Here is a 26,526-nt window from a genome sequence, read left to right as displayed (position 1 = left end):
CCTAAAACTAAACGTAGATTCCATGAACAAAGCTTTTTTCTTAGAACTGCACGCCTGTGGAATTGTCGTCCGTTTTCCTGCTTTCCAGCTGACTACAATATGGTTGTCTTCAAGTCTAACGTAAATAAGTTCTTGATGAGCCGTTCCATATAAGTTATTAACTTTACCAAATTTTCATTACTAATGATTACTATAATGTCCAATTTCTACTGTACACTCTTTAACCCTTATCCTTGAGTGGCCTCTTGGCCTTGATAATGTGGTGATGCCTATGTAAAAAAAAATTCTTTTGCACTTGGTTCACCGGGTATATTCACTAGATAGTTTTTGAATGTTTTTTCAGTAACCCGGTTGCTCCTATAATGACTGGTATGATTGATATCTTCTAAAGATTCAAGTTTCTTTTCATGTCGTACATAAGTCCTTGGTAGTTTGTTGTTTTCTCCCTCTCTGCTCTGTTAAGGCCAGCATCATTAGGGGCACTTGAACAACTACATGAGTTTAATGAAATGACGCTACTGCCTAAAGGAAGTAATATAAATAGTATAATACCTCGGAATGGCTACAGTGTACCATAGTTTTCATGTGCATATTTGAAAAATTACAAGCACTGCAAATCAAAAATGCCACCCTGATAGGCAGAATAAATACGTCCGCTGCATTTTGAAACAAAAATAAATTCATGCGCTCGCCAATACACAACACGACTAAATAAGACGTCATTATAAGAAATTTCGTTGTCGACCAGGGCACATTGTCTTAATTAATAAGTATGCAAAAATAGGTGCCGCAGTTAAAGATGTGCCAGAGGGCTTAAATATTCTATTATTGTTTTCGCTAGAGATTTACTAAAACGACGCCTCTCGTTAATTCAATAATTTATCCCCTTTCTCCGATTGATATTTTGAGTATTAGTTTAATAGTAAAATAATTGAAAAACAAATTGGGTGGGGAGATCTCTAATACGTTTCTAGTTATTTTTATTACTTGGGAGTTACCACTTGTTAAGGTCCGAAGACAACTCGAAGGCAAGAATTATGTTTGTAAGATGGTAGTGTAGTAATCGATAATGGTATAATTGGGTAGAATTTGATTATTTATAAGAACGGCTCAACAAGAACTTCTTTAGCTTGTACGAGCCCTTTCTAGTCTCGCACAAAAACACGCGTTCACATATCAAGCCATTTTTCTTGTCATATACATACGCGCACACAAACATACCCGCGCACGTACACACACGTAAATATATTCACGTTCACGTACATACACTCACACACGCTAACGTACACACATGTACGCACACATACGCGCACACGTACACAAACTTGGGCAACGTCACTTCCCTTTTAAAGGAAATCCACACATGCGCAAAAGACCACCGGAAACAACTATAAAAGCAAGAGACATAAGCTGTCTTCTTCCTTTCAATTCGGCTTCCGACCTGAGAGGTCGACGGACCATCCGGTCCCTTTCCGCGCGCTTCACGCCACCTTCTACTATGTGTGGGGCAAGAATCAACAGACAGTACGTACACCTTACACACTTTCTATCTCCATGGCTAGGATTGACTTTCCGACTTTCTCTCTCTCTCTACAATAGACTCTCCTTCGCACCAGTTAACAGCGAGAGACGCACGCCAAACTAAACACGTGCTGTACCCTTTTCTTTAATTTGTTTCTTCACGAAATAAATTCTAGTTCGTTTTAGTTCAAATAAGCGCGTTGTTCGTTCCTTTGTCAATTCAATTCATTTTTCCTATTTTGTACGAGTGGGGGATATATATATATAATATATCCACAAGTCCACCACAAGCTTGAATTTTAAGGCTACCGTGCTGTATTCAACTGGGAAGCATGATAGCGGATTTGATGTATTGGAAATGTAGCATAAATCGCCTCCTTTTCTATGTGAGACTTATTATAATAGGTTTTTCAACACTGTTCCATGGATGGGAAGAACCTGCGTTTAGATTTATGCACAGTTATAGAGTGGGCGAAATCTTATATAGTGGTTGTAGATAGTCGAGTGTTTTTGTGAAAGATTAGCAACTAGTAGTATGTAAAACATTAGCGAGTGACAACGTTAGAGTTTACCTCTTATTTAACGGTGTTTGGTCTAACTATTTTGTAAGTCAGTGTTAACCAACAAACAAACTTTGGTGAATAAACAAAACAAAACAAAACAAAGAAAAAACAAACAAACAAAAAACAAACAAATAAACAGGCAGCATGAATATCCGTACTCCTTTGGTTGTCTCTGTATGTATACGTCGAAAACAAAGATGGTGCAGTGAAAGTAATAACATTGCTTTTGAATCGCTCCTCTGTGTATTTAAGACAAAATCTTTCCAGCGTTCGTATGCAACCGATGCGTGTTACTTTTATCAGTGTCAGGGTGTCAACACACGAAATCTTGCAATCTACAAGGAGGGCTTCAAGCAGATCAGGCAATCTGAAGGAGCGATTTTCGTGACCTTCATGCTAAAGTTCCTCTCACATAAGAAAAAATAACCATCAAACAAACATAATAAAAAACTTAAACTTCTTTCGCCAACTAATCTCCGATACTAGTATTTTATCTAAAACACACAATTTCAACTGTTTTCGATAAATATTTGATATCTTTTTTGATGTGGAGCAAAATGTTCGATTCATTTTTAACGTGCTGTAATAGTTGCCAACTGTTTGCTATTAGTTTCTCAGCACATTGAACATTCCGGATTATTTTTCTTTCTAATTTTCCAAATATTCTTCAAGATATTTGTAAATTAATTCACAGTAAAAAAAAATCCTCATTCGATTCTTCATATGCTTTTATCGAAGCATTTTAACGTTTAGATTCGGGTTAGGGTAACAGTGAACTGACCAGTCTGAAGAGATTATATTACATTTTTCACGTTGAAACCATTTGTGTAGTAATATTTCCAAAATAAATGTTTGTAAATTATTTTATTTTTTATTGAACGTTATTTGCTCTTATAATTTGCTAAGTAATAATAATTATTATTCGTTAATTAGTATTAATTAATAAATAAATGATCGTAATAAATTTTCTTTTTTAATAAAATCTATTTGATTTAAGTATTTGTTTATTAATATTTGAAAAATAGATAGTCGTAAATTATTTTATTTTTTTAATTAACTATGTTTGATTTTATTATTTCTAAATGAATATTTGTAAAATAAATATTCGTAAAATGTTTTATTTTTTGTGAACTCTGTTTGATTTTATTATTTTTAAAATCATATTTCCAAAATAAGACTTCGTAAAATATTTTATTTTCTAATAGACATTGTTTGATTTTATTATTTTTTAAAATGAATATTTGTAGAATAAATATTCGTAAAAACTTTTTTAATAAACACTGACTTTATTATTTGCTAATAAATATCTCCAAAAATATGCGAAATTATTTTTATTTTTCTTCAATAAACACTGTTTGATTTAATTAGTATGTAAAGAATATTTTTAAATAAATACCATCAAATTTTAATATTTGTGAATTAATATTTGCAGACTATTTTCTGTTGTATATTTTATTGTCCTTTTAATAAAAATTGTTTGATCTGATTATTTCTTAATGGATATTCACAAAACATAGTTTTTATGTATTTTACTTTTAAATAAAAACTGTTTTGTTTTATCATTTGTTATTTTATATTTGTAAAAAAAAAATTGTAACAACTTTTATTTTTTATTTACACGGTTTTATTTTATTATTTTTAAATTAATATTTGCAAGATAAATGTTCACAACAGCTTTTATTTTTAATAAACCCCGATTTTATTACTTGTTAATTAATATTTGTAAAATAAATATTCCTAAGATATTTTATTTGTGTTAATAACCACTATTTCATTTGGTTATTTGTAAATATTTGCAAAATAAATGGTCGTAATATTTATTATAAATAAACACGATATGGGTTTGTTATTTGTTAATTAAAATTTACTAAATAAATGTTCGTATTATATATGTTTCTTTTAAATAAACCCTGTTTGCTGTCGTTATTTAGTAATAAATATTTGCAAAATCAATATGCGTAATATATTTTTGTTTTAAATAAACAAATAAATTACAAAAGATTTCCCCAAAAGCAAACAAAACAAAATAATAAGGTGCTCTATTTTGCACTTACACCGATTTTCCATATAATGCCTTACTAATAGAAAAAATATGATATGCATTAGAGAGCGGAAAATTTCAAGATAATTATGTTTTTAGTGTGGTTGTGGGTTCTCCCATGATCTCCCAAAAACGAAGAATTGTGTCATCTTCAACAGCAAGAAGAAAGTAACGGTGTAACATAGCGCATATGATCGCGTATGAGAGTATTATCAGTAGACGAAGGATGGGTAACAAGCAGTTGTATTAGCTGCAGGAGCAGCGTTTGGACGCGTATGCAAATTGGAAAGTGTGCTCGGGCTTGCTTCTGAAGAAAAAGGAAAAAAGAACACCTCGGGTCTGGGAGAGAAAAATCGGCGCCGAAGGAGATAGACGGGTAAAATGAATGGAGAAGAAAGAGTTCGATCGAAAAATATGGATGTTTAAGAAATAGCTGCCTACGGACAGCATGTGGTGGAGCAGAGGCGATAGACTTTTAAGCTGGTGTTGATACGGGAGAGTAACGATGATATATACTTTTATTAAAACAAGAGGAAACGACGACCCGAATTTTATTTATTTGTATTTGTTTTGATTATTTGTTCTTGCAACGTCACGTATATTTATTTTGGCCGTCGTGACCGGGCTTTTTACCATTAAACGGTCAATATGAAGAAAAAGCAGACGCCGAAGGAAACGGACGTGTAAAGTGAAGGAAAAAATTTGCCGGCTGTGTCCGGAGGCGACAGACTGCGGTCAGAAGAAAGAGAAACGCTGCTAGTTTAAATGGGCATGTGGCAACAAGAGACTTTTTAAATGGTGTCGAGATGGGATAGTAAGAGTAAAAAAATGCTTTTGTTAAAAAGGAAAATATGTGAACCCGGATGTATTTATTTCCTTTGTTTGTTTGTAACAGCTACGTTACAACGGTGGCTAAGTTGTTAATAATATGAACCGAAAACCTGGGTTTACCATGTTCGAATTCAGTTCGTTTCAAAGAAACATTTTCAATTATAAATGGTGGCAACTCCAACGTGTTCTAATCTTTAAGTGCCCGATCTCTTTATAGGAAGAAGTCCAACTATAAAGATATCGGGAAAACCAATGCCATCATGTGATTTCATCTGAAATGAATAAATTATGGTTAATAACAACAATAGAAATAACAACACCAGCAATAGCAAGAACATCAATAGCAACAACAGTAACAACAGCAATAAGACGAATAAATAATTGGATTGAAATGGCAATTGTTGTAATGAAGTATAAATTGAACTTACCGTCTATATCGGATCTCCTCGCAGAACTTGATAACTGAAAAATTAAACAGATAAATTTATAGTAATTGCTTCAGTCTAAAGAAAAGCACGCACAAGCATACACATGTATTATAAAAATGATTACTGCATCTGTTTTTAATATGCCATAATCACTGTTCTAAAACATAATTAAATAATAATTTTGTACTATTTGCAATACTAGACAAATATTCTGATCTCGAATATTATTCTTAGAAGATTCCGACCGATGTAACCCCTGCCTTCTTCAGGTTTATCTTGTTGAACTTTTGTCAAAATATTTTCTGAATTCGAAAGAATGATTTCAGAGTTTGAGAAGATATAACTGAAGATGGTTGGAGGTTACATCGCCAGAAACATTTTGAAACCAACAACACATAGGGAAACAGTAGACTGAATAATTCAACTTATTTAAATTATAAATCTTTAGTTCAAATATTTAGAAATATAAATAAAAATAATTCAATAAAAATATTTAAACATACATAAACTTAGCTGGAAAAATATCTTCGGAATGATTATCGGATATGAGAAAAGATTAAAAAAAAGTACGACTAATGAATAATAAATAAAAAACCTTTACAATTATAAAAATTCACTTGGTGTGCGTGTGAGTTCCTTCCTCAGATGTCCCAAAACGACTGTGCCTGTCTTTTGCAAAGCTAACACAAAGCTAGTTTATATTTCTGGCAGTGTTCTTGGGCATGTTTTGTAAAGAAATTCATCCGATAAGTATCGAAAATCTAAAATATCCTATCAAAAATACTCTTATAGATAAAATAATTTTTACAGGCGAACATTTTTCGTTACACTAGCCAAGGTTATACTGGTGCAACGTAAAATATTCCGGTGTAAAAATTCTTTTTTTTTATTTATAAGAGAAGAAAGATTACTTTTTAAGATCGTAAAGTCTTAATATTAGTGATATTGTAAACAAACACAGCCGGGATTTGAATTATAATGAACGACATTATCATTATTATTAAAAAAAATTGAATTAGTCCCCCGGGCAAATTATCCCTCGTCATATATAATATTAAATAGAGGATTGATTCTATAATAACACATACGCAATCTAAATAAATTAAAATGTCATGTTTAAGCGTATTGTATAACAGGGCAACGTCAGGTGTCCAGCTTGTTTCTAAAATAAATATGAAAAACATTAATTTCAAATTTTACACTGATAATGTTTGCAACCATTTTTTGCTTCTGATTTATCAAAAAAGTATTGCATTGTTTGTTAATTTATTTAATATTTTCTTTTTCGTGAACCATCCTGAAACTGTTACACCTGTGGTTATGTATCATTTCTCTTTCAAGTAAAAACAGATCAACAATTAAATGTATTTATCCATTTGATTTTTCCATATAAAGCATTTGGTCTTCTGTAAGCAAAGTATTGCGGAGCCCCTCAGACTCACTCATGATGCCCCAGTGCTCTGAGGAGCCCACTTTGGGAAACCCATCCTTAAACCACTTGAATTCTGAAAAAAGGGAGTGAAACCGTAGTTATGGCATAGCAAAAACCTATAATCGTTTTAAGTATAATAAAGCTCCAGCTATAAAGGCAGTAAGTAAAAGTTTAAAAACAAAGTTCTTATGTTGTTGTTTTTTTTATTCAATTTTTCACCCCAAACAAGGCACAGTGCCACTTTGAAGTAGGGGACTACTATCAGGGACTTAATTAGCGGGGTCATTATGAAGGGAGATGAGTAGAAAGATGTTTGTTGACATTACACTTGAACTTCTGCATATCTTTGCAGTTGGGAAAACAGAATCCCGGAAGGGAGTTCCAAAGACCCGCAGTTCTGGGGAAGAAACTATTGGAGTAAAAGGCTTTCTTGCACCTAGGGATCTCTACTGTAAAGGGATGAGACTTAGTAGCTTGTCGGGTTTGTCGGGGGTAGTTACGTCGGGGAGGTACAAGGGTTTGCAGTTCGTCAGAGCATTCACCATTGAAGTATTTGTAGAACAGGCAGAGGGATGCAACATCTCGTCGATAGGACAGAGGCTGAAGCCTAGATGACAGTTCAGGACCTATCAGGTTGGTAACTCTCTTTTGAACCCTGACCAGGAGCGAGAGACAAGAAGCAGATGCACTATGTTTTCTTTAGGACGACAAATTTATCATTCCACCCTGTACATATAGAATTATCAGGTTGACATACCGGTTTCCGTTGGATCACGGAAAGTAAGTGAGATTGATCCTGGCCACTAGTAAAATGGGTAACTATAGAGAATGCGATACATTGGCACGTCTCATAAAACCATATAAAAATGTTTGCTGTGGTTTTCTATTCGTTTTCGTCTCCTGTTTTTCTTGTCTTCATCATTTCTGGTATTGACGATTAGCGAGAGAATGAGTATTTGCTTACAAATATATATAATGTAACAATGCAAACTCACAAGAGAAAGAAAAGAGTCCGACACAGATGTACACATCTTAAAGTTTAGTGTATTAACGAAAACCTAGTTGAGATAATCTCATTACCGATGGCATTATTCTCGTTCAATCGAAAGTCTGCTTTACTGACTCTGTTCCGAATCCCAAACTATCACCAACTTTCCAAAACTGTGAACTGTCTATAAACTAAATCTGACTCATAAATTTACGACGCAAAATCGGAAATTCTATATCCGGTATTTTGTCTTAGTCATCGTCACACCTGTTTATTAGGCATTAACTGTTCCTTTTCTTGTTCTATCAGTCATTTCTAGCTGAATATTCAAAAAGTGACGAGCGACTATGAGGAGTTTTAAGTCTCTAAAATATTATAAATATCCCTGAGCACTCATCGTTTCTTTAGTAATCACATTTCTTATACTTTTACTCAGGAATTCCATTGTTGGAGGTCTTGGATTAGGGTGTGTGAGAGACGGCCACAGTGTTACAAAGATCAGCCTAAGAAGTCTAAGATGAAGTACAAAATAAAAAGTATCATAAAATTATTTAATTCTCAGTGCAAGTGATACTAAAATACAACTGCGTTTTACTTAGAACTTTTATGAAGACATGGTTGACTCAAAGAGAGCATGCTTCCCGCCTCCCTGGGATTAAATAAAGTTTCCGGTCGGAATTCCGTACAGATTCCATAATTAAATAGAAAGATCCCAAAGTTTGACAGAAAGATTCTAGAGTTCGACAATACACAGCTGAAGAAGGTCGAAAATCGCATCAACTGAAACGTTGTAAAAATGGCACCCAAGATGAAGAGAGTAGTTCGGAGAACCCAAATAATATGCATTCTAAAAAAAAAGGAATAGTCAAGATTGGCAGACAATATTTATTATCAATATTTTATCGCAGGTTCAGCACACTTCAATAACTGGTAATCTCTGCAAAGTAAAAGAATATGAGCAATTTCAAGTTTCTCACAAAGAAGCCACAAAAAAAAAACATCCTGTTGAAGCCGCAAAAAATGGGGAACGCCGGCGTTAACAGCTACAGTTTCAGTAAAGAAAGAAATTCTAAAGCAGCACTCCAAATCCAAAAAGTGCAATCCAACTGCGTTTAATTAATTTGAATTTTCAAAAGCTGGAAAATACCTTACAAGCACTTATTAAATAGTGTAAGAGGTATAGGCGCAAATAAAAAGTAGATCTTTTTCGATCTACACTTAAAATGGACAATCAGCACTTGCAAAGAAAACCATAAATCAAGTAAGCGGAAGGAAAACCTTTGCAAAATCAAAGCTTAAATCCCCAAATGAAATAGAAAGGCTTACGTTGTGAAAAATCCTTTCGATAATCTTCAGGAAAAAGTATCTCCAGCCGAAGCCTTATCGATTGAAAAATTCATCGATGGCATACTCAACATTAAGACTGGGTACTTTAGCATAGTTGAGTCTGCAAGAGTTCTAGGGTTATTTAAAAATTTTAAAGCATCTGGATTGGATGAAGCTCTTCCCGAAGTCTGGAAAACAGGAAAATTCAATGACATCCTGCTTGAATTCTGTAACATATCAGCAATGCATTGAGAAATGGATAAAATGGTTCTTCCATTTTCTCAAAAGAGAGGATTAGCTATTGTCAGAGACCACTGAAAAATAATTCTAAAAGCCATTTATGTCAAATCTATACGATTGTGGAATGAATTCTTATCTGAAATAGTTCTACTTCCGTGCAAATCTTAACTGTTCGAAGGATTTTGGAAGGCGTACATCAAAGAATCTGAAAACCATCTTGTTGTTTGTGAATTATTTTTGGTTCAATGATCTTGTATAACAGAACTCAAAACACCGAATACTATAAGGTCACCGGGATATCCAATGAATGGAAGATGTGGAAATGAGGAACAAAAATATATTTATTTACAAACAATGAAGTAATGCTTGGGAAGATATAACATGACAAACGAAGATATATATATATATATATATATATATATATATATATATTAGCTTAAAACTATTGAACATATATAAGAAAATATTATGACACAGATTACACCTTGTTTCACAGGAAATATGAAACAGATTCTTCTGGCATATGGTATTATACATAAGATTGTTTATGCACACTAGACTCTATCTACGAGTAAATAAGGTCTCTTTGCACAGGTGTTCGTCAGGAAAATCAGGCATGGAAGCGCTTTTCCCTACAAGTAAACCATGACTAAATATTCAAAAGTCCCTAGTTTTCGCGGCCCAAATAAGATCTCCTCGGTATAGCTAACCGATACTTCCTTTTGCGAGGAATGGTTCGCCTTCTTTAAATGATGTTTCTTCAAGTAATAGCACAACGCTAGGTACTCCACCAGACTAGATCAATCCATCTGGAATTAACTAAAACGAAGAGATCACAAGAAAGATATAGTATAACACATTTAAATGGTTAATTGCAGGGCGGAATATTATGTTCTGAACTTTTCTACTAACTCAGTATTTGAAAGGAAAAGGAGAAGTTTAATAGAATATTTGAATATCTATGTATCTCAAATAGAAATCAAGAATTAGTCCACGGAAGAGAGCCCTTTGATTTCTGAAAACTTTGACTGAAATAAAATGAAAAAAAAAAGAGTATTGATGCAGTAATGGTCACGTACAAGTTTTTAGGTGTCTGTTGATTTTAGTTAATCGATAACAATAACCCGATCTGTTAAGAATCAGTTTTGACTACATCAGGCGACAATAAATAAATAAATAGATCGACATTAGTACGTGCAAAAAGAAAGATGCGGCACTAAGAATTCTAGATTTTTATACTGATACAATTCTTGTTGACAGAACTAAACATGCAGAAACCATACAACATTATTTCACGAAATTTGCAAATGAGGCTGTAGAAAAACACATCATTGAACGATTACAATTGGTATTAGCTCTTCGTAGAGAAGCACAAGCGCTCGAACCTGAATACGAAAAAGTAAGATAAATGCAAGTTTAGGCGTTGTTTGAGGTGGAAGTATAAAAATACGTTTATTTTGTTCAATGACAATTGTTACATGACATCGTGCAGTTGTAAGGTTGTTGCTAGTTTGAGAGAGGACGAAAGGAAAAAAATGATGGGGAAGAAACGAACAGGTGGTGGAAAAGACGAAACCTATTAAGTACAACGCCGAGAAAGTACAACGCTGAGAATTAAGAAGAATTCCGACCGTTTTCTTCTTTCTCTGCTTTGAGAACTAGAAAACGTTTCGTCGAGCACAAACACAGCGTCAACGTCAAACCAATTTACGTGACTAAAATAGAGATTAATTCACGGAAAAACAAAGAACAATCATAGACCATCGTTGCATTGTTTTATAAAACAAGCAAAACACAGCATATGTCTGCTTAATCACCATTAAAACATGTCTTCCCTGAATGGTATTTTAATAAAAATTAAATGCAATAATTATGGATGATTAGAATTTGACCTGTAGACATCAAAAAGGAATAAAGCACGATAGGAAAAATTCAATATCTTCTTAATATCCCTTAAGCTTACGCCTTAATTTTTACGCATTTTCGTGAATCAAAATAATGTAATAAATTTTGATCAAATATAAAATAAGAGAAAATAAATTAAAGTAGTTTGCTTGAAGCATTGTGTATATAAGAAGAAATTTAAGTTCATAAAAGGCAGAACCGTCCAAAGGTGTGACAGATAAACTCTAAATGACGCAATTAAGATATGAGTGGAATCAGCAATGCAGTTTCACGTGTATTGATCTTATATATATATATATATATATATATATATATATATATATATATATATATATATATATATATATATTAAAATATCGAACGGCTTGAGTTACTTCACTTTCAACGTTATGGATACATATTAGGATTTTAGTAACTTATAATTCAACTAAACCTTTAAAATTTCGATGACTTATATATTAGGATTTTGGTAATTTATAATTCAGCAAACCTTTAAAATTTCGAAAGTACCTCCCTTTCTACATCTAAAATATCCGTTAATCGTAAATCTTAATATGAAGGAACGAAAGAAAATAAAAAAAATAAAAATGAATTGAGATCATTAATTTTAAAATGAAGAATAAGTATTAACTAAGTATAGAGTAATGTTAAACTTTCTTCCCTTATTGAATAATTTTTAAACAAAAATCTTTCTTTAAATCACATAAATAGGTATATATATATATATATATATATATATATATATATATATATATATATATATATATATATATATAGGTATATATATTTTTTAGAAAGCAAATTCCAGATACGAAACTAACATAGAATCGCAACAATATAACTTAGTTGATTCGTCCGGATTAGAAAACATAATTCAAATTAAATAAATAAATAAATTTAATTTACGAAATCAATGAATAGTATTAAGAAAACATATTAAATGGACATAGGTAATTAGTGGTAACATTGTATGTTAATTTGTTTGAAAATCTTTTACGAAAATAGGTAAATATATAAATCTTTATATATAAAAAATAGTTTGCAAGGATGAGATATAGGTAAAATATTTCCGAATCGGTCTTCAATGACTTCATCGCTGCCAGAATTTCGAATTTCTATGCTAACGGGATTAATAAACTTGTTTCTTGTTGGCAAAATGTGTCAATTCTAATGGTTCTTATTTCGATTAATAAAGTTTTTTTATGAAAGGAGTTTTGATTTTTGAAGTTGAACGCCAGAAAACGACATTAATTTTGAACCGACCTAATAGTATTTTTGAATTGTAAAAATAGTTAAAAAAAATAAAGAAACATTTTAAAATTAATTTGCATACGATTCAAACACTGCCTCGAAAAAATTATAAATTGTGTTGGTCTTTTTTGTTACCGCACGCAAAACAGAGTATATTCCCCCGAACTACTCTGAATGTCGCCCTCCCCTAAATTTAGATTTGTCTAAAATATGTAGATTTTCTTTTGCCTTTCTAAGCACTAAAGATGCAAAGCACACTTGAAATATGCTCCGAAGATCAAGCAACACTCGTACCCACTCAACGTAAATATTACTTTTACTGTTGAGATCCCTACATGGCGGAAAGATAAGAAGAAAGAAAAGTCTTTCTAGATCATAGATTTCACCATTCCAGCATACCACAGGGTAAATATAAAGGGCACCTAGAATCGAAACAAATATAAGGAAGTTACCAGAGAACTGATAGGGATATGGAATATGAAGAAAATCAAGATAACGCCAATAATCGTAGAGATATTAAGAAAATCTCTTGAATGTAGAGATTAATAAACACGAGCCACAAACACTAATCGGCCATATAGAAACTGCAACAGAAGTAAAACAAAAAGAGAAACACCACATGGAACCAAGAAAACTGAAACTGTATAATTGTAAGGTTCCCCCCCCCCGACCTGTCAGACTTTGGAATTCACCCTCTGTTTAGTGCTTTTATTACTATGCTGACATGCAGTAATTTGAATGTATTGTGAATTTGAACAAAAATTTCGCAGCTCAACTCCCCTCTTATAATGCCCCTGTTGGCATGTTCCCTAATTTACACTAACTTTTTACGCCTCGGTTGCAATGTGTAATGTTGGGGATGAATATGAGTAAAAATTGAAACGTTTATTTTGTATTTTTACAATAACACCATAAAACTAAACAAAGAGAAGCGTAGTATTTAACACAAGTAAAATATTACAAGCATGATCAAATATTACACATTAAAGAACAAAATGGCGCACACGAATAGAAATACTATTCATAGACGGAATAATCATAGTGAGACACGGGTTTCTTCTAGATGACCAAAGTTAAATAATGTTGATCCTGGTCAGTACCAGACAGGTGATCATTGCAGAATACCAGGGGCTGTATGTAGGAGAATCTCAATATGCCCTTGCAAGAAATACAAAAACCTAACGTTGGCATTAGGTAGGATGCGACTAAGAAGCGCTTGTGAATTTCCCTTGACAATCTTCCTTCAGAAGAAGCCGGTTTAACCTGTCGAGAGTGAATGCTACTGGATACTATTTTTCTGTAATTCATGAAATCTATGTTGAGATGCAGTGATTTAAACGTATTGTGAATGTGAACAAGCATCTTGCTGCCCAACTCCCTCCTTAGAGTTGCTCTGTAGACCTGATCCATAATTTATACTAATCCTTTATGTCTCGGTTTCAATGCTTTTTGCTGGGGATAATATGAGTAAAAAAGGAAAGGTTGATTTTATGTCTCTGTTTTCTCAATATCTAAAAGAAAAATACAAAATATAAAAATATAAATACGCTCTTATATTTCGGATTTTTCTTTTAATAGAGAACTCTGCTAGATTTCTTAAAAAAAAACTAATCATATATATATATATTAGTCTCGCAAGTAACTGCGAGACAAACAAAATGTTACTTAGAGACTACTATTGTGTAATCCAGCGTAGGGTACCGGTAGAAAAAATAAAAAATGAATTTACTTGAGACATACTTATTGAACATTTTCTGAAATAGTACAATAATTACCTTGACATTCTTCTGTTTAGTTTAAGATATCATTTTCAGATATTTTGATACTAATACCGTTATTAAAAAAATAAAAATTGCCGGATTTTAGTTTCATCAGAGTTTTCCACGACAACCTAAACAAACCACTATTCGTACTACCATAATAACAGCAACACAGAGAGAGAGAGGGAGAGAGAGAGACAGACAGACAGAGAGGGGGGCTACTGTTCAGTATTTGTGTAAAATATTACATAACTGATTTTTCCCCTATTTTTGATTATCCGTTACATTACTACCGGTGATTTTGTGGCCTGTCAAGAATATATTATGAATATATTATTATCATTTTTAATTTTGTAACTGGCTGTAACATTTTCTTGCATTATTTACAACTTTTTGTAAATAATGCAAGATATATTTTCCACTACAACGTAAACAAACCACTATTCGTACTACCATAATAACAGCAACACAGAGATAGAGAGAGGGAGAGAGAGAGAGAGAGAGACAGACAGACAGAGAGGGGAGGGCTATTGTTCAGTATTTGTGTAAAATATTACATGTAACATTTTCTTGCATTATTTACAATACGTAAGCGTACTATTTTTTTTGTTGTTGTTTGTTTACAAATACTGTGTCAATAAAATTCTTACTTTCTTTTATATTATTAAGAAAATAATAGCGTGTTACAATTAGTGCATGCGCACCAACATTTTTACTATAAGGGACTTACGTAGGACTCCTGGGACTTACGTAGGACCCCCCCCCCCTGGAGTGAATGTGGTATTGCGGTGATTTTGTGGCCTGTCAAGAATATATTATGAATATATTATTATCATTTTTAATTTTGTAACTGGCTGTAACATTTTCTTGCATTATTTACAACTTTTTGTAAATAATGCAAGATATATTTTCCACTACAACGTAAACAAACCACTATTCGTACTACCATAATAACAGCAAAACAGAGAGAGAGGGAGAGAGAGAGGGAGAGAGAGAGACAGACAGACAGACAGAGAGGGGAGGGCTACTGTTCAGTATTTGTGTAAAATATTACATGTAACATTTTCTTGCATTATTTTCAACACGTAAGCGTACTATCTTTTTGTTGTTGTTTGTTTACAAATACTGTGTCAATAAAATTCTTACTTTCTTTTATATTATTAAGAAAATAATAGCGTGTTACAATTAGTGCATGCGCACCAACATTTTTACTATAAGGGACTTACGTAGGACTCCTGGGACTTACGTAGGACCCCCCTGGAGTGAATGTGGTATTGCGGTGATTTTGTGGCCTGTCAAGAATATATTATGAATATATTATTATCATTTTTAATTTTGTAACTGGCTGTAACATTTTCTTGCATTATTTACAACTTTTTGTAAATAATGCAAGATATATTTTCCACTACAACGTAAACAAACCACTATTCGTACTACCATAATAACAGCAACACAGAGAGAGAGGGAGAGAGACAGACAGACAGACAGACAGAGAGGGGAGGGCTACTTTTCAGTATTTGTGTAAAATATTACATGTAACATTTTCTTGCATTATTTTCAACACGTAAGCGTACTATTTTTTTTGTTGTTGTTTGTTTACAAATACTGTGTCAATAAAATTCTTACTTTCTTTTATATTATTAAGAAAATAATAGCGTGTTACAATTAGTGCATGCGCACCAACATTTTTACTATAAGGGACTTACGTAGGACTCCTGGGACTTACGTAGTACCCCCCCCTGGAGTGAATGTGGTATTGCGGTGATTTTGTGGCCTGTCAAGAATATATTATGAATGATGGCAATAAAAAAGTATATGATAAAATTGCTAAAAAAGCTAGAAAAGCTGAATATTATTGAAAAAATAAAGATAAAATAAAACAAAGAGTTCAGAATTATAAAAAAAAAACTCAAAGCGGTAAATAATGATACTTATAAAAAAAAGCAAAAAGAGTCAAATAAAAAATATTTCAATAAAAATAGAGAAAAAATGCATGCGAAAATGGCCCAGTATTATAAAAAAAAATAGAGAAAAAATTTGTGCAAAAGCATATTATAACAAATATAAAAATAAACATAGAAAAAAAGCATCTAAATTTACTTGCAAATTCGAAATGTCAAGCAAAGATGCTAATTTTCATCGACACAATGAAAATCAAATTAATAACAGTGACTACAGAATATCAATGACTCGTCTGTGTAGAATCGAAGATGGCTGTCCAGACTCAGCTCAGAAATTGGAATATGCTAAAAGATTGCATAACAATTTGTCTGATTTGAGTCCGAATTTGACAATTGCTCAAATGAGGAAGAAATTGGATAGTTTCCAAAGTTGCAAAGGTATGCATTCTGATAGAATTTATTGCTGTGGCTAAAGTGATTGCACGGACAAGCTGGCCCTGCTGAAACTCTTGTCACCACACTCGCAACACCTGAGAACAGTGATCAGAAAAATATATCGATTATTGTCGATTGGAACATGGCTTAACAAATATGACATCGCAATACTAGAAGGGGACTGGTCAATATATAGTGAGTTAATTTACCAGGTTAGCAGGGATGCTACTATTTCTGACCTTTACAATGAATCCTTTTCAAATGAAAATGAATTTCACACTGAGGTTTATGTTACAACAAAATATGCCAATTTGTAATCTGTAAATCATATGAGCAATCAAAATCAAAATGCTCCATATTTGTCTGAAATGACAAATTATGAAAGTATTAAGAAAAAGATTAAAGATGCTATTGAAATAAGCAAAAAATAGAGCAAAAATCTAAAAATTATGAAAATGAAAATAACGCTAATGATGATCAAATTGATTGCGATCCTAATATGGCTAAAGAGGCAGATAAAAATGAAGCTGATTTGAATATGCCTCAAATCAGACATGTCACTGAAGTTCAAGTTTTAGAAAATGAGCAAAAATTGAATTTCATTCAAAAAGAAATTTATAATGAAATTATTTCCAAACTTGAGCAACAAAATCTTCATTGGAATGAGGAAAACCCTATTCACAGGTGCAATTGTGACGATTGTCCACAAATTCTCAAATTTATTAATGGTTTTGTGGATGTGGGCAAATCTTTTCTGATCAATGCACTGGCAGATAAAATTACTCTCACATATCCTGCCATCAATGGACCCAGTGTAGTTATTTGTGCTCCTACTGGTGTCAGTGCTTACATTTTGAAAGGATCTACATGCCATAGAGTCTTTCAACTAAATGTGCAGCATGGTTCTACACCTAAATATGAACCATTATCAAAGGATAAAATAAAAAGTTTGAGAACCATGCTTGGATATGCGAGATTATTCATTATTGATGAAATAAGCATGGTTAGTCACTTGCAATTAGCATTTATTCACCAACGTTTGCAAGATGTTTTTGGTGATATTAGGAAACAAGTGTATCCATTTGCAAACATGTCAATTGTTGCATTTGGTGATTTATTTCAGCTTCCACCTGTTAATGAAAAACCTGTATTTTCCAAAATATCAATTCAAGATGCTAGAAAATCAAATTTGGGAATTGCTGGTATAAATTTGTGGTCATATTTCGATTATGATGAATTGACCATAAATGTGCGACAAAAAGATGACAATGAAAACTTTGTTAATATTCTTAACAGAATAAGACTTGGGTCACCAACTGATTAGGATATTGAGATCTTGAAAAGGCATCGAATCAATCCTAAACAAAAAGCAAATATTGATCAAGTTACTGATCTTTTGCAAAATTTGCAAAAGAAAATGCATATTATTTGCATTGTACCCACAAATGAATCTGCGGAGGAAGTGAATTATAAAATGTTGAAAAAAAATAATATTCATATCATTGAAATTTCAGCAACTGATTCCAACTTAAGACAAAAAACCGTAACAAAAAAAAAATCAAAACAGACACCAAAAACTTCTAAACTTAAAAAGATTTCTGACACAGCTGGACTTGAAACTGTGCTTAAAATTGGAATTGGTGCTAGATGCATGTTGCGTCGAAATATTGATATTGAAAAAGGACTTTGCAATGGTACAATGGGTACAATCACTGAAATACAAATGAAAGATGGCAAAGTTGTTGCTGTGACTGTAAAATTTGATCATATGCAGTCAATGTTGAATTTGTGCAAGCTGACTATGAACTTTCTTCTGGACTCTTTGTGACTAGATCTCAAATACCTTTGTCACTCAGCTATGCTTTAACTGTCCACAAAACCCAAGGTATTTCAGTCGATGGTATCATTGTTGACTTGGGATCTGATGTCTTTTCAGATGGAATGGCCTATGTAGCTTTGTCACGTGCTAGAAAGCTGTGCAATGTCTATTTGATTGACCTTGACCCTCATAAATTGACCATGTGTAACAAAAGTGCATGGACTGAATATAATAGATTGAGGGCTAAAAGAGACAGGGTTGATTTGCCACCGCTTCCTCCTTGTTCTGTTATGCCTCAAAGTTTGTCATTGTACAAACAGACTTATAAACGAAAAAAAAAACAATCGTTATAGATAATGATTTGAAGCAAAAACATAATAATCCAAATAGAAAATGGCTGAAAATAGACAATTCAATTTCTCAAAATAATTTGGACCTCAAATTGATCAATGAAAGAAATGCTTGTTTTGCTAACAGTATTGTTCAGACAATTTACCACCTTCCTTTGTTGTCTAACATGATTAAAAGCATTCCAAACATTGATTTGCCAATTCAGCAATTAAAAAGATTGCTTGTCCCTGGCACTCACAGTGTTGCTGATCTTAGAGAATCAATCGGAGGCGTTTTTAATAGTGGCCAACAAGAATGTGCTATTGCATTTTGGGAATTTTTGATAAACAAGTGCCCTGACAGTGCCAAACAATTATTCACTTTTGAAGAAAGTAAAGTGATGAAATGTCTTAGAATACACAAACAAAACTGCCAAAGATAGTGAATGTAATTGCACCTTTAAAGTTGGCTGTGGGTTCCAAACCTTGCAGATTGCTGGAATACCACAGAGATTAGTTATTCAATTTCATCCTACTGATGGTCGACAGCAATTTAAAAGTTTGCTCAAAACTGATGCTTCAGTGCTCAAACATTGTATCAAATGTCAGCAAAATACTGAGCACTTGGAAAATGTCACTAGAACGTTTCCTACTGCAATGAAATATTTGTGTGTTCAAATAAATAGATTTATGTTTGAAAATTATAATCCTCGGCGAATTAATGCTGAAATTATGAATTTCAGTACAAAAAAACAAAATATTTTTGGAACAAATTTCAAAGTAAAAACTATTCTGCACACTTTGAATAGAGTCGATTTTGGGCATTATACTTGCATTGTTAGAAATAATATTAAGTGGAATATTGTCAGTGACACTAACTTTTCTAATAATGTCAATTTTCCTTCCAAAATGTCCAATATTGTTGGCATTTGTTTTGAAAAAATATAAAGGAAGCAAACATTTGATAAAAACAAGGTCATACATTCAATAGAAATAAATAGTGGTGGTTTTCGCTTTTAAAATTCAACCATCACCTAGGCATGGCATGGGGCTGTAACTGTTACTCTGCAGGCGAACAATAGCACTGTTATGAATCATAACTAAACTGGAGACACGATTTCTGCTTCAAGAGATAAATTTAATATAAAATTTTAACCGGAAAATTATTTTACTGAAAACTATTGATCAGTATTACACTCTAAAAAGGAAGATACTAGAGTTAAAAAAACAACAATTTTATTTACACTCAAGCAATTCAAAATTTATCTCAAAACTGACTCTTCAATTCGCAAATATTGTCAACAAAATACTGAGCATTTGCAAAAAGCCACTAGAAATAGAATTTTTCTACTGCAATGGAATATGTGTGTGTTCAAACAAATAGATTTTTATTTTAAAATTACGATCCTCAATGAATTAATTCCGAAATTATATATTTCAATAAATTTTTTTTGCAGAAATTTCATTGTAAAACCAGATATTCTTCACTTTTATGAAAGTCGATTTGGGCATTTTACTTGCATTATTTAGAATAATAACAAGTGAAATATTATCAGTGACACCAATATTTCATATAATTTTAATTTTCATTCCAAAATGTCGTCCATCAATATTGCCATTTCTTTTGAAAAATATAAAAGAAACAAATAATTGAGAAAAATCAGACCATATATCCAATCGAAATAGCAAAAACTTGAGTGCTAACCTCCCAATCAGCGTTGTATGGGGCTATAACTGTATCCCTGCAGGCGAACGATAGCACTTTTATGAATCACTTAAATTCAGAATTTAAAACAAATTTCTGTAAATTTTTTTTATGTAATACTTTTCCTGTGATCATTAGCATGTTCTATTAATTAATAAATATAATTCTATTATTTTTATTGTTGCTTACGTTGTTGATGAATAGAATTTTAAAAAGTTAGGTATTTTCTTGAAAAAGGATTTCGGCCTCAACAGAAAGATGTTCAACAAAATGTTTAACCATAAAATTTACCAAAAACTATTAATATTAAACTATAAAAAGAAAGATACTAGAATTTAAGCAAAAAATATTTTATTTCAACTCAATCAGATGTGCCTTATGCACTAATAAAAATGCAATTGGCATTTTGTTGAACTTTTTAAGATTTTAAATATTTATAAATTTTCTCATTATAAAAAACGATTATTATATTGATTATAATTTTTTGACAGAAGAAATAAAATGAATTGCATAAAAAACATTAGAAGACAAATATTTAAATCATAAGATAAATCTAAAGTCACTAAATTATCAATAAAGTTTGTCATAATAATACATTTATTAGATTAATTTTAATTTGGAAAGATAGAAGTACAGTTAAAACATCCAGAATCAGCGAATTCATTAAATTTTATCATAACAAAAACGATTGTTTTATTTCAATGCTATTGATAAGAAAATATTTGTTTTACTTGATTAAAATTAATTAAACATAGATTATATCTGTAGTATATAAATATTTTTTTATAATGAAACAATTTATTAATTTTTGCTGATTTACGATTTTTTCATTGCCGGTTTTTATTTTGCAAATTAAAAATAACCCAATAATCTTTTTTGATAATGAAAAAATGTGCTGACAATTAAGTGATTTAAAATTGCATTTTTTCAACACGTAAGCGTACTATTTTTTTGTTGTTGTTTGTTTACAAATACTGTGTCAATAAAATTCTTACTTTCTTTTATATTATTAAGAAAATAATAGCGTGTTACAATTAGTGCATGCGCACCAACATTTTTACTATAAGGGACTTACGTAGGACTCCTGGGACTTACGTAGTACCCCCCCTGGAGTGAATGTGGTATTGCGGTGATTTTGTGGCCTGTCAAGAATATATTATGAATGATGGCAATAAAAAAGTATATGATAAAATTGCTGAAAAAGCTAGAAAAGCTGAATATTATTGAAAAAATAAAGATAAAATAAAACAAAGAGTTCAGAATTATAAAAAAAAAACTCAAAGCGGTAAATAATGATACTTATAAAAAAAAGCAAAGAGTCAAATAAAAAATATTTCAATAAAAATAGAGAAAAAATGCATGCGAAAATGGCCCAGTATTATAAAAAAAATAGAGAAAAAATTTGTGCAAAAGCATATTATAACAAATATAAAAATAAACATAGAAAAAAAGCATCTAAATTTACTTGCAAATTCGAAATGTCAAGCAAAGATGCTAATTTTCATCGACACAATGAAAATCAAATTAATAACAGTGACTACAGAATATCAATGACTCGTCTGTGTAGAATCGAAGATGGCTGTCCAGACTCAGCTCAGAAATTGGAATATGCTAAAAGATTGCATAACAATTTGTCTGATTTAGTCCGAATTTGACAATTGCTCAAATGAGGAAGAAATTGGATAGTTTCCAAAGTTGCAAAGGTATGCATTCTGATAGAATTTATTGCTGTGGCCAAAGTGATTGCACGGACAAGCTGGCCCTGCTGAAACTCTTGTCACCACACTCGCAACACCTGAGAACAGTGATCAGAAAAATATATCGATTATTGTCGATTGGAACATGGCTTAACAAATATGACATCGCAATACTAGAAGGGGACTGGTCAATATATAGTGAGTTAATTTACCAGGTTAGCAGGGATGCTACTATTTCTGACCTTTACAATGAATCCTTTTCAAATGAAAATGAATTTCACACACACATATACATATATATATATAAATTTGTGTGACATCAAAATATCGTCCAGTAACACGATTCCTTTGGATTTTTCCTTCCTGATACAGAACCAACTTTTCTTGGATTTTACCGTTATTGGATATTCTGCTCTTCACTCGACCATCCATTCGCGTGAAATCATTTTTCCCCATTCCCTCGTCTTCACTATTTTTTTTTGTTACGAAGTAAGCTCTATGGCTTACTTGTAGTTTCATTAAATACTTTGCAAGCAAAATCCGATTCCGCGTTTTGCTAATTCCTAGCCTCTGATAAGAAGGAAAGTATTTCTTTCGAAACTCCGCGGATTAAGGACAATTTACTTAATTTGTATTTCCTTTTTGATAATCAAAGAAGGTTTTTAACTCTTCTTAAAGCGTTTTTAACATGTTTTATTAATCCTTTGTTCTTATATATATATATATATATATATATATATATATATATATATATATATATATATATATGTACATATATATATGTATATGGATATATGTACATATATACAAACAGGAGCAAATATTACATATTAAAGAATAAAATGGCGCACACAAATAGACATGCTATCATTCTTGAATTAACGGAACCAGGGTCTATCTTATGTGATTAAATTGTTAGACCTCGCAGGGAGGTGACGGTGACTAATTGATTAACGACACCAACTGACAGTCTGGGTGTGGCAAGTTTGAATCCAACTCGGTCCACAGAATCACTCCAACTTGGGGATGTTGGCAACTTTTACGTAAGCTCTTTCATAAGTTAACGATGTTTTACTTAAGAAATAATTCTAACTAGAAAGATACCGAGAAACGAATGCCAAACGTCACCATCTGCTTCACATGGCATGCGTGAATGGTACTCAACAAACAAGTAAATATGTTCTGACACTACACTTCAATTTTTCGTTCTCGGTGAGTGGAGGAGAAATCCTTTACGACGGAGACAAGTTTTATTTTTGTTCCTTCCCTCATATTAAAAACCAACCTTGGTGTCTAGTTTTGCCATCGTGGGGAGGCAAGTAAATAGGAAACTATCTTATAAATGTTTCTTCAGTAAATGCAAAAACGTTAAGTATTTTTATTTTTTTTATTTATTTTTTTTTTTCTAAACTAATCCTAAATGTTTTGTTCATTGTTTTTAAACTTGTTTTTCGTGTTTGTTTATGTATTTTGTCTGTATTTCTCCTGTCTTTTTGTCTGTATTCCATCTTATCCGTCCCCCCTCCTGCTACAAAGCTAAACGATAAAAACAAACAAAATGCCGGCAACTAACGATAAAAGAAAAATGCCGGAAATTATTCTCTAGAGTAGATAAACTTAGGACTTTATATAAGTAGTATACTTAATATATACTATTACTGCAAGCTTGCCCGTATTGAAAATACTTGCTTCTTGCTGGCAAATCAAACAATCTAATATAGTTAGCCTTATGTTCAAGTACATTCGAAATATAATACAGTGCAAAGAAACAGTCACTACGAACCTCCTAAAGTAAAACCTTGAATAATTATTTAAACTCGAATGTAAATTAATATTAATCCGACTTTACAAATTGATAATTGTTAATTATTGGATTTTAATTAATTATAAGGTGAAACTCCAATGATTCAAACTCGATAGATAACGACAAACTTCCACCCATTAATATGGGAGGGGAGATTATCATCAAAAGTTTCCTGAATTGTTGACTTACTACTTAGATATAAATAAGTCACTTACACCCATTCCCCCTCCTCCCACTTTTTTTAATGGAGAGTAGATAATACAGTGGATGTGTTATCAGCAGCTCCAGTAACTCTCGCTTCTCCTTTTTTGTCCCTCAGTCCTCATGCAAATGAGTGATTTTTCTGACAAAGGGTGAAGAAAAAGCTGCTTAAAGGTCGGTAGTACTTGGTGACCAGTAGTCTGAGATGTCGGAAATTTTTCTGTCTCTGTCTGTCCTTGTGGCCATGTCACTAGTAAGGGTGCTGGAGGTAAACGTTTTGCCTGGGCTGACGTTATCCGCCTGATAATCAGGGACCCGAACCTTGGATTAACCACTAAGGAGGCTGTCCTATCAGCAGGCGCAAAGTACTGGGACTGCTGTATTGCCATTTGGTGAATGGACTCTGGACCATGCAGTAGTCTCTGATAGGGCTTCTCGATGCCATACTAGTGGGTAATTGTTACGGCTTTACCTTTTCGTGTGCTACAAAAAATTTTTCCTGTCTTTTTCTCTCTTACTTTCCCTCTCTGTACTACTCTAACCAAGTATGCCGACCTATTCCACAAATCCTAAAACCTCAACATGAAATATCTCCAGAATAAAAACTCGATTAAACCTAGCACCCCATCTTCCAACGTAGACCCCTACTACCAGGTCTCCTTCTCCAATATCAGGTGTCTACGTTGCAACCTTCCAGAGGTTGAAACCCAATTACAGGAGACGAAACCGGACATATTATTTCTAAGTGAAACTGGAATAGGGCCTACCACTTCCTTAGATGAGTTCATAATTATGGATACTCCAATTTAACAGCTAAATCTGACACCCAAGATCGCCATGGGCATGGAATATGTGTCTACATTAAGGATGGCTTCCCGTGTGGCAGGGATATCTCTAGAGAAGATCCTAATTTACCCTATATGTGCTTCAGGGTTGCACTTGCTAACACCACTGCATTTATAATTGCCCTCTATAGGCCCCACAACAGCGGAGTTACAATCTTTAAGAGCATATCCGAGAAAATAGACCACATACTGTCTTCACATCCCTCGGCTTACATCCACATCTGTGGTGACTTCAACGTCCATAACGTGGAATGGCTGACCCATTCAAATAAGACAGACGATGAGGGGAGGTTTTGTCATGATTTTGCCATTGCTTATGACCTCACTCAGATTGTTCGCGAACCCACCCGTGTGCCCGATACACCCAATCAATATGCAAGCCTCTTAGACCTTTTTTTTCAACTTCCCCTGAGCTATGTTCATGTTCCGTTCATTCTCCTCTAGGATCCTCCGACCACTCCGTCGTATCAGTTAAGATAAAAATGAAATGTAATAAGTCCCCAGACGTACCCCTCCACCGTTCTGTATACAGATACTCTATGGCTGACTGGGATTGCTTCCGTACATTCATATCTGATTTACCTCTGCACTCCATGTTATAAAAGGAAGTGTCCTCTATAGTATCAGATCTGACTGAATGGTTCATTGTAGGCATAGACAAATTCATACTATCTAAAAAAATTCCAACAAACACCTAACAGCCAGCCATGGTTCTCCCCAGAATATGCTGCTGCTATCGCGCACAGAAATCACTTTTTCCATAGCTACCAACGTAATAGATGCACTGAGACTAAAGCTGCTTTCAGGATTGCCAGCAACTACTGTAAAAGAGTAAAAAAAAATGCAAGAGGGCTATATGCCCAGTCTGTTAAATCCAAGGTAGCTGATCAGCGGCGTGGTTCCCACCAGTTTTGGCAAATAACAAATAGGATCCTGAACAGAAGTGTGCGTTCTATCCCAACCATTATCAATGGACCAGAGGTCATCTCGTCAGCGTCAGACAAGGCCAAACTATTTGCAAAGAATTTTGCAGCTAATTCTACCCTATGCGACGAAGGCCATCAACTCCCCATATTTCCTCCTATAACACAGAACAAGCTAGCTAACATACAAATATCCGTGAATGAGGTCGCCAAGCTAATCAGGAACCTAGATTCCAGTAAAGCAACTGGCCCTGATGGCATCCCAATTATAGTGTTAAAAAAGCTTCAATCAGAACTTGCTCCCATTCTTACGAAACTATTTAAGCGCTGCCTTAAGGAGAAGTGCTCTCCGACTCCCTGGAAGACCTCGTCAGTTTGCCCTGTATTTAAGAATTCAGGTGATAAGTCATCTCCCTCTCAGTACAGACCAATAAGTCTCCTGTGTGTCATGAGTAAGTTGCTGGAATCCATATTAAATAGAGAAATAGTCAACCACCTCAGCAGGAATAACCTTCTTAGTGACACACAATATGGTTTCCGCTCTGCAAGATCTACCGCAGATGTGCTGACGGTTATATCCC

General features: G+C 33.1%; 1 protein-coding gene across 3 annotated transcripts in view; it reads right to left on the bottom strand.

Annotated features, from left to right (window-relative positions):
- The window catches only part of LOC145246173 (uncharacterized), a 422,674-nt gene that overhangs the window by 8,858 nt on the left and 387,290 nt on the right, over positions 1-26,526 (bottom strand). For all 3 annotated transcript variants that reach the window (XR_013863104.1, XM_080108045.1, XM_080108046.1), the window contains one exon: positions 5,385-5,418. Coding sequence is in view for 2 of the 3 variants with exons in the window: in XM_080108045.1 (XP_079964171.1) it covers positions 5,385-5,418 (34 nt within the window). In the remaining variant the exon portion in view is untranslated. The remainder of the gene's footprint in view (positions 1-5,384; positions 5,419-26,526) is intronic.

The sequence above is a fragment of the Euprymna scolopes genome, chromosome 23, assembly GCF_053919585.1.
Source record: "Euprymna scolopes isolate OS-2025 chromosome 23, ASM5391958v1, whole genome shotgun sequence".
Classification (NCBI taxonomy): Eukaryota; Metazoa; Mollusca; class Cephalopoda; order Sepiida; family Sepiolidae; genus Euprymna; species Euprymna scolopes.
This window is presented reverse-complemented; position numbering and strand designations above follow the sequence as displayed.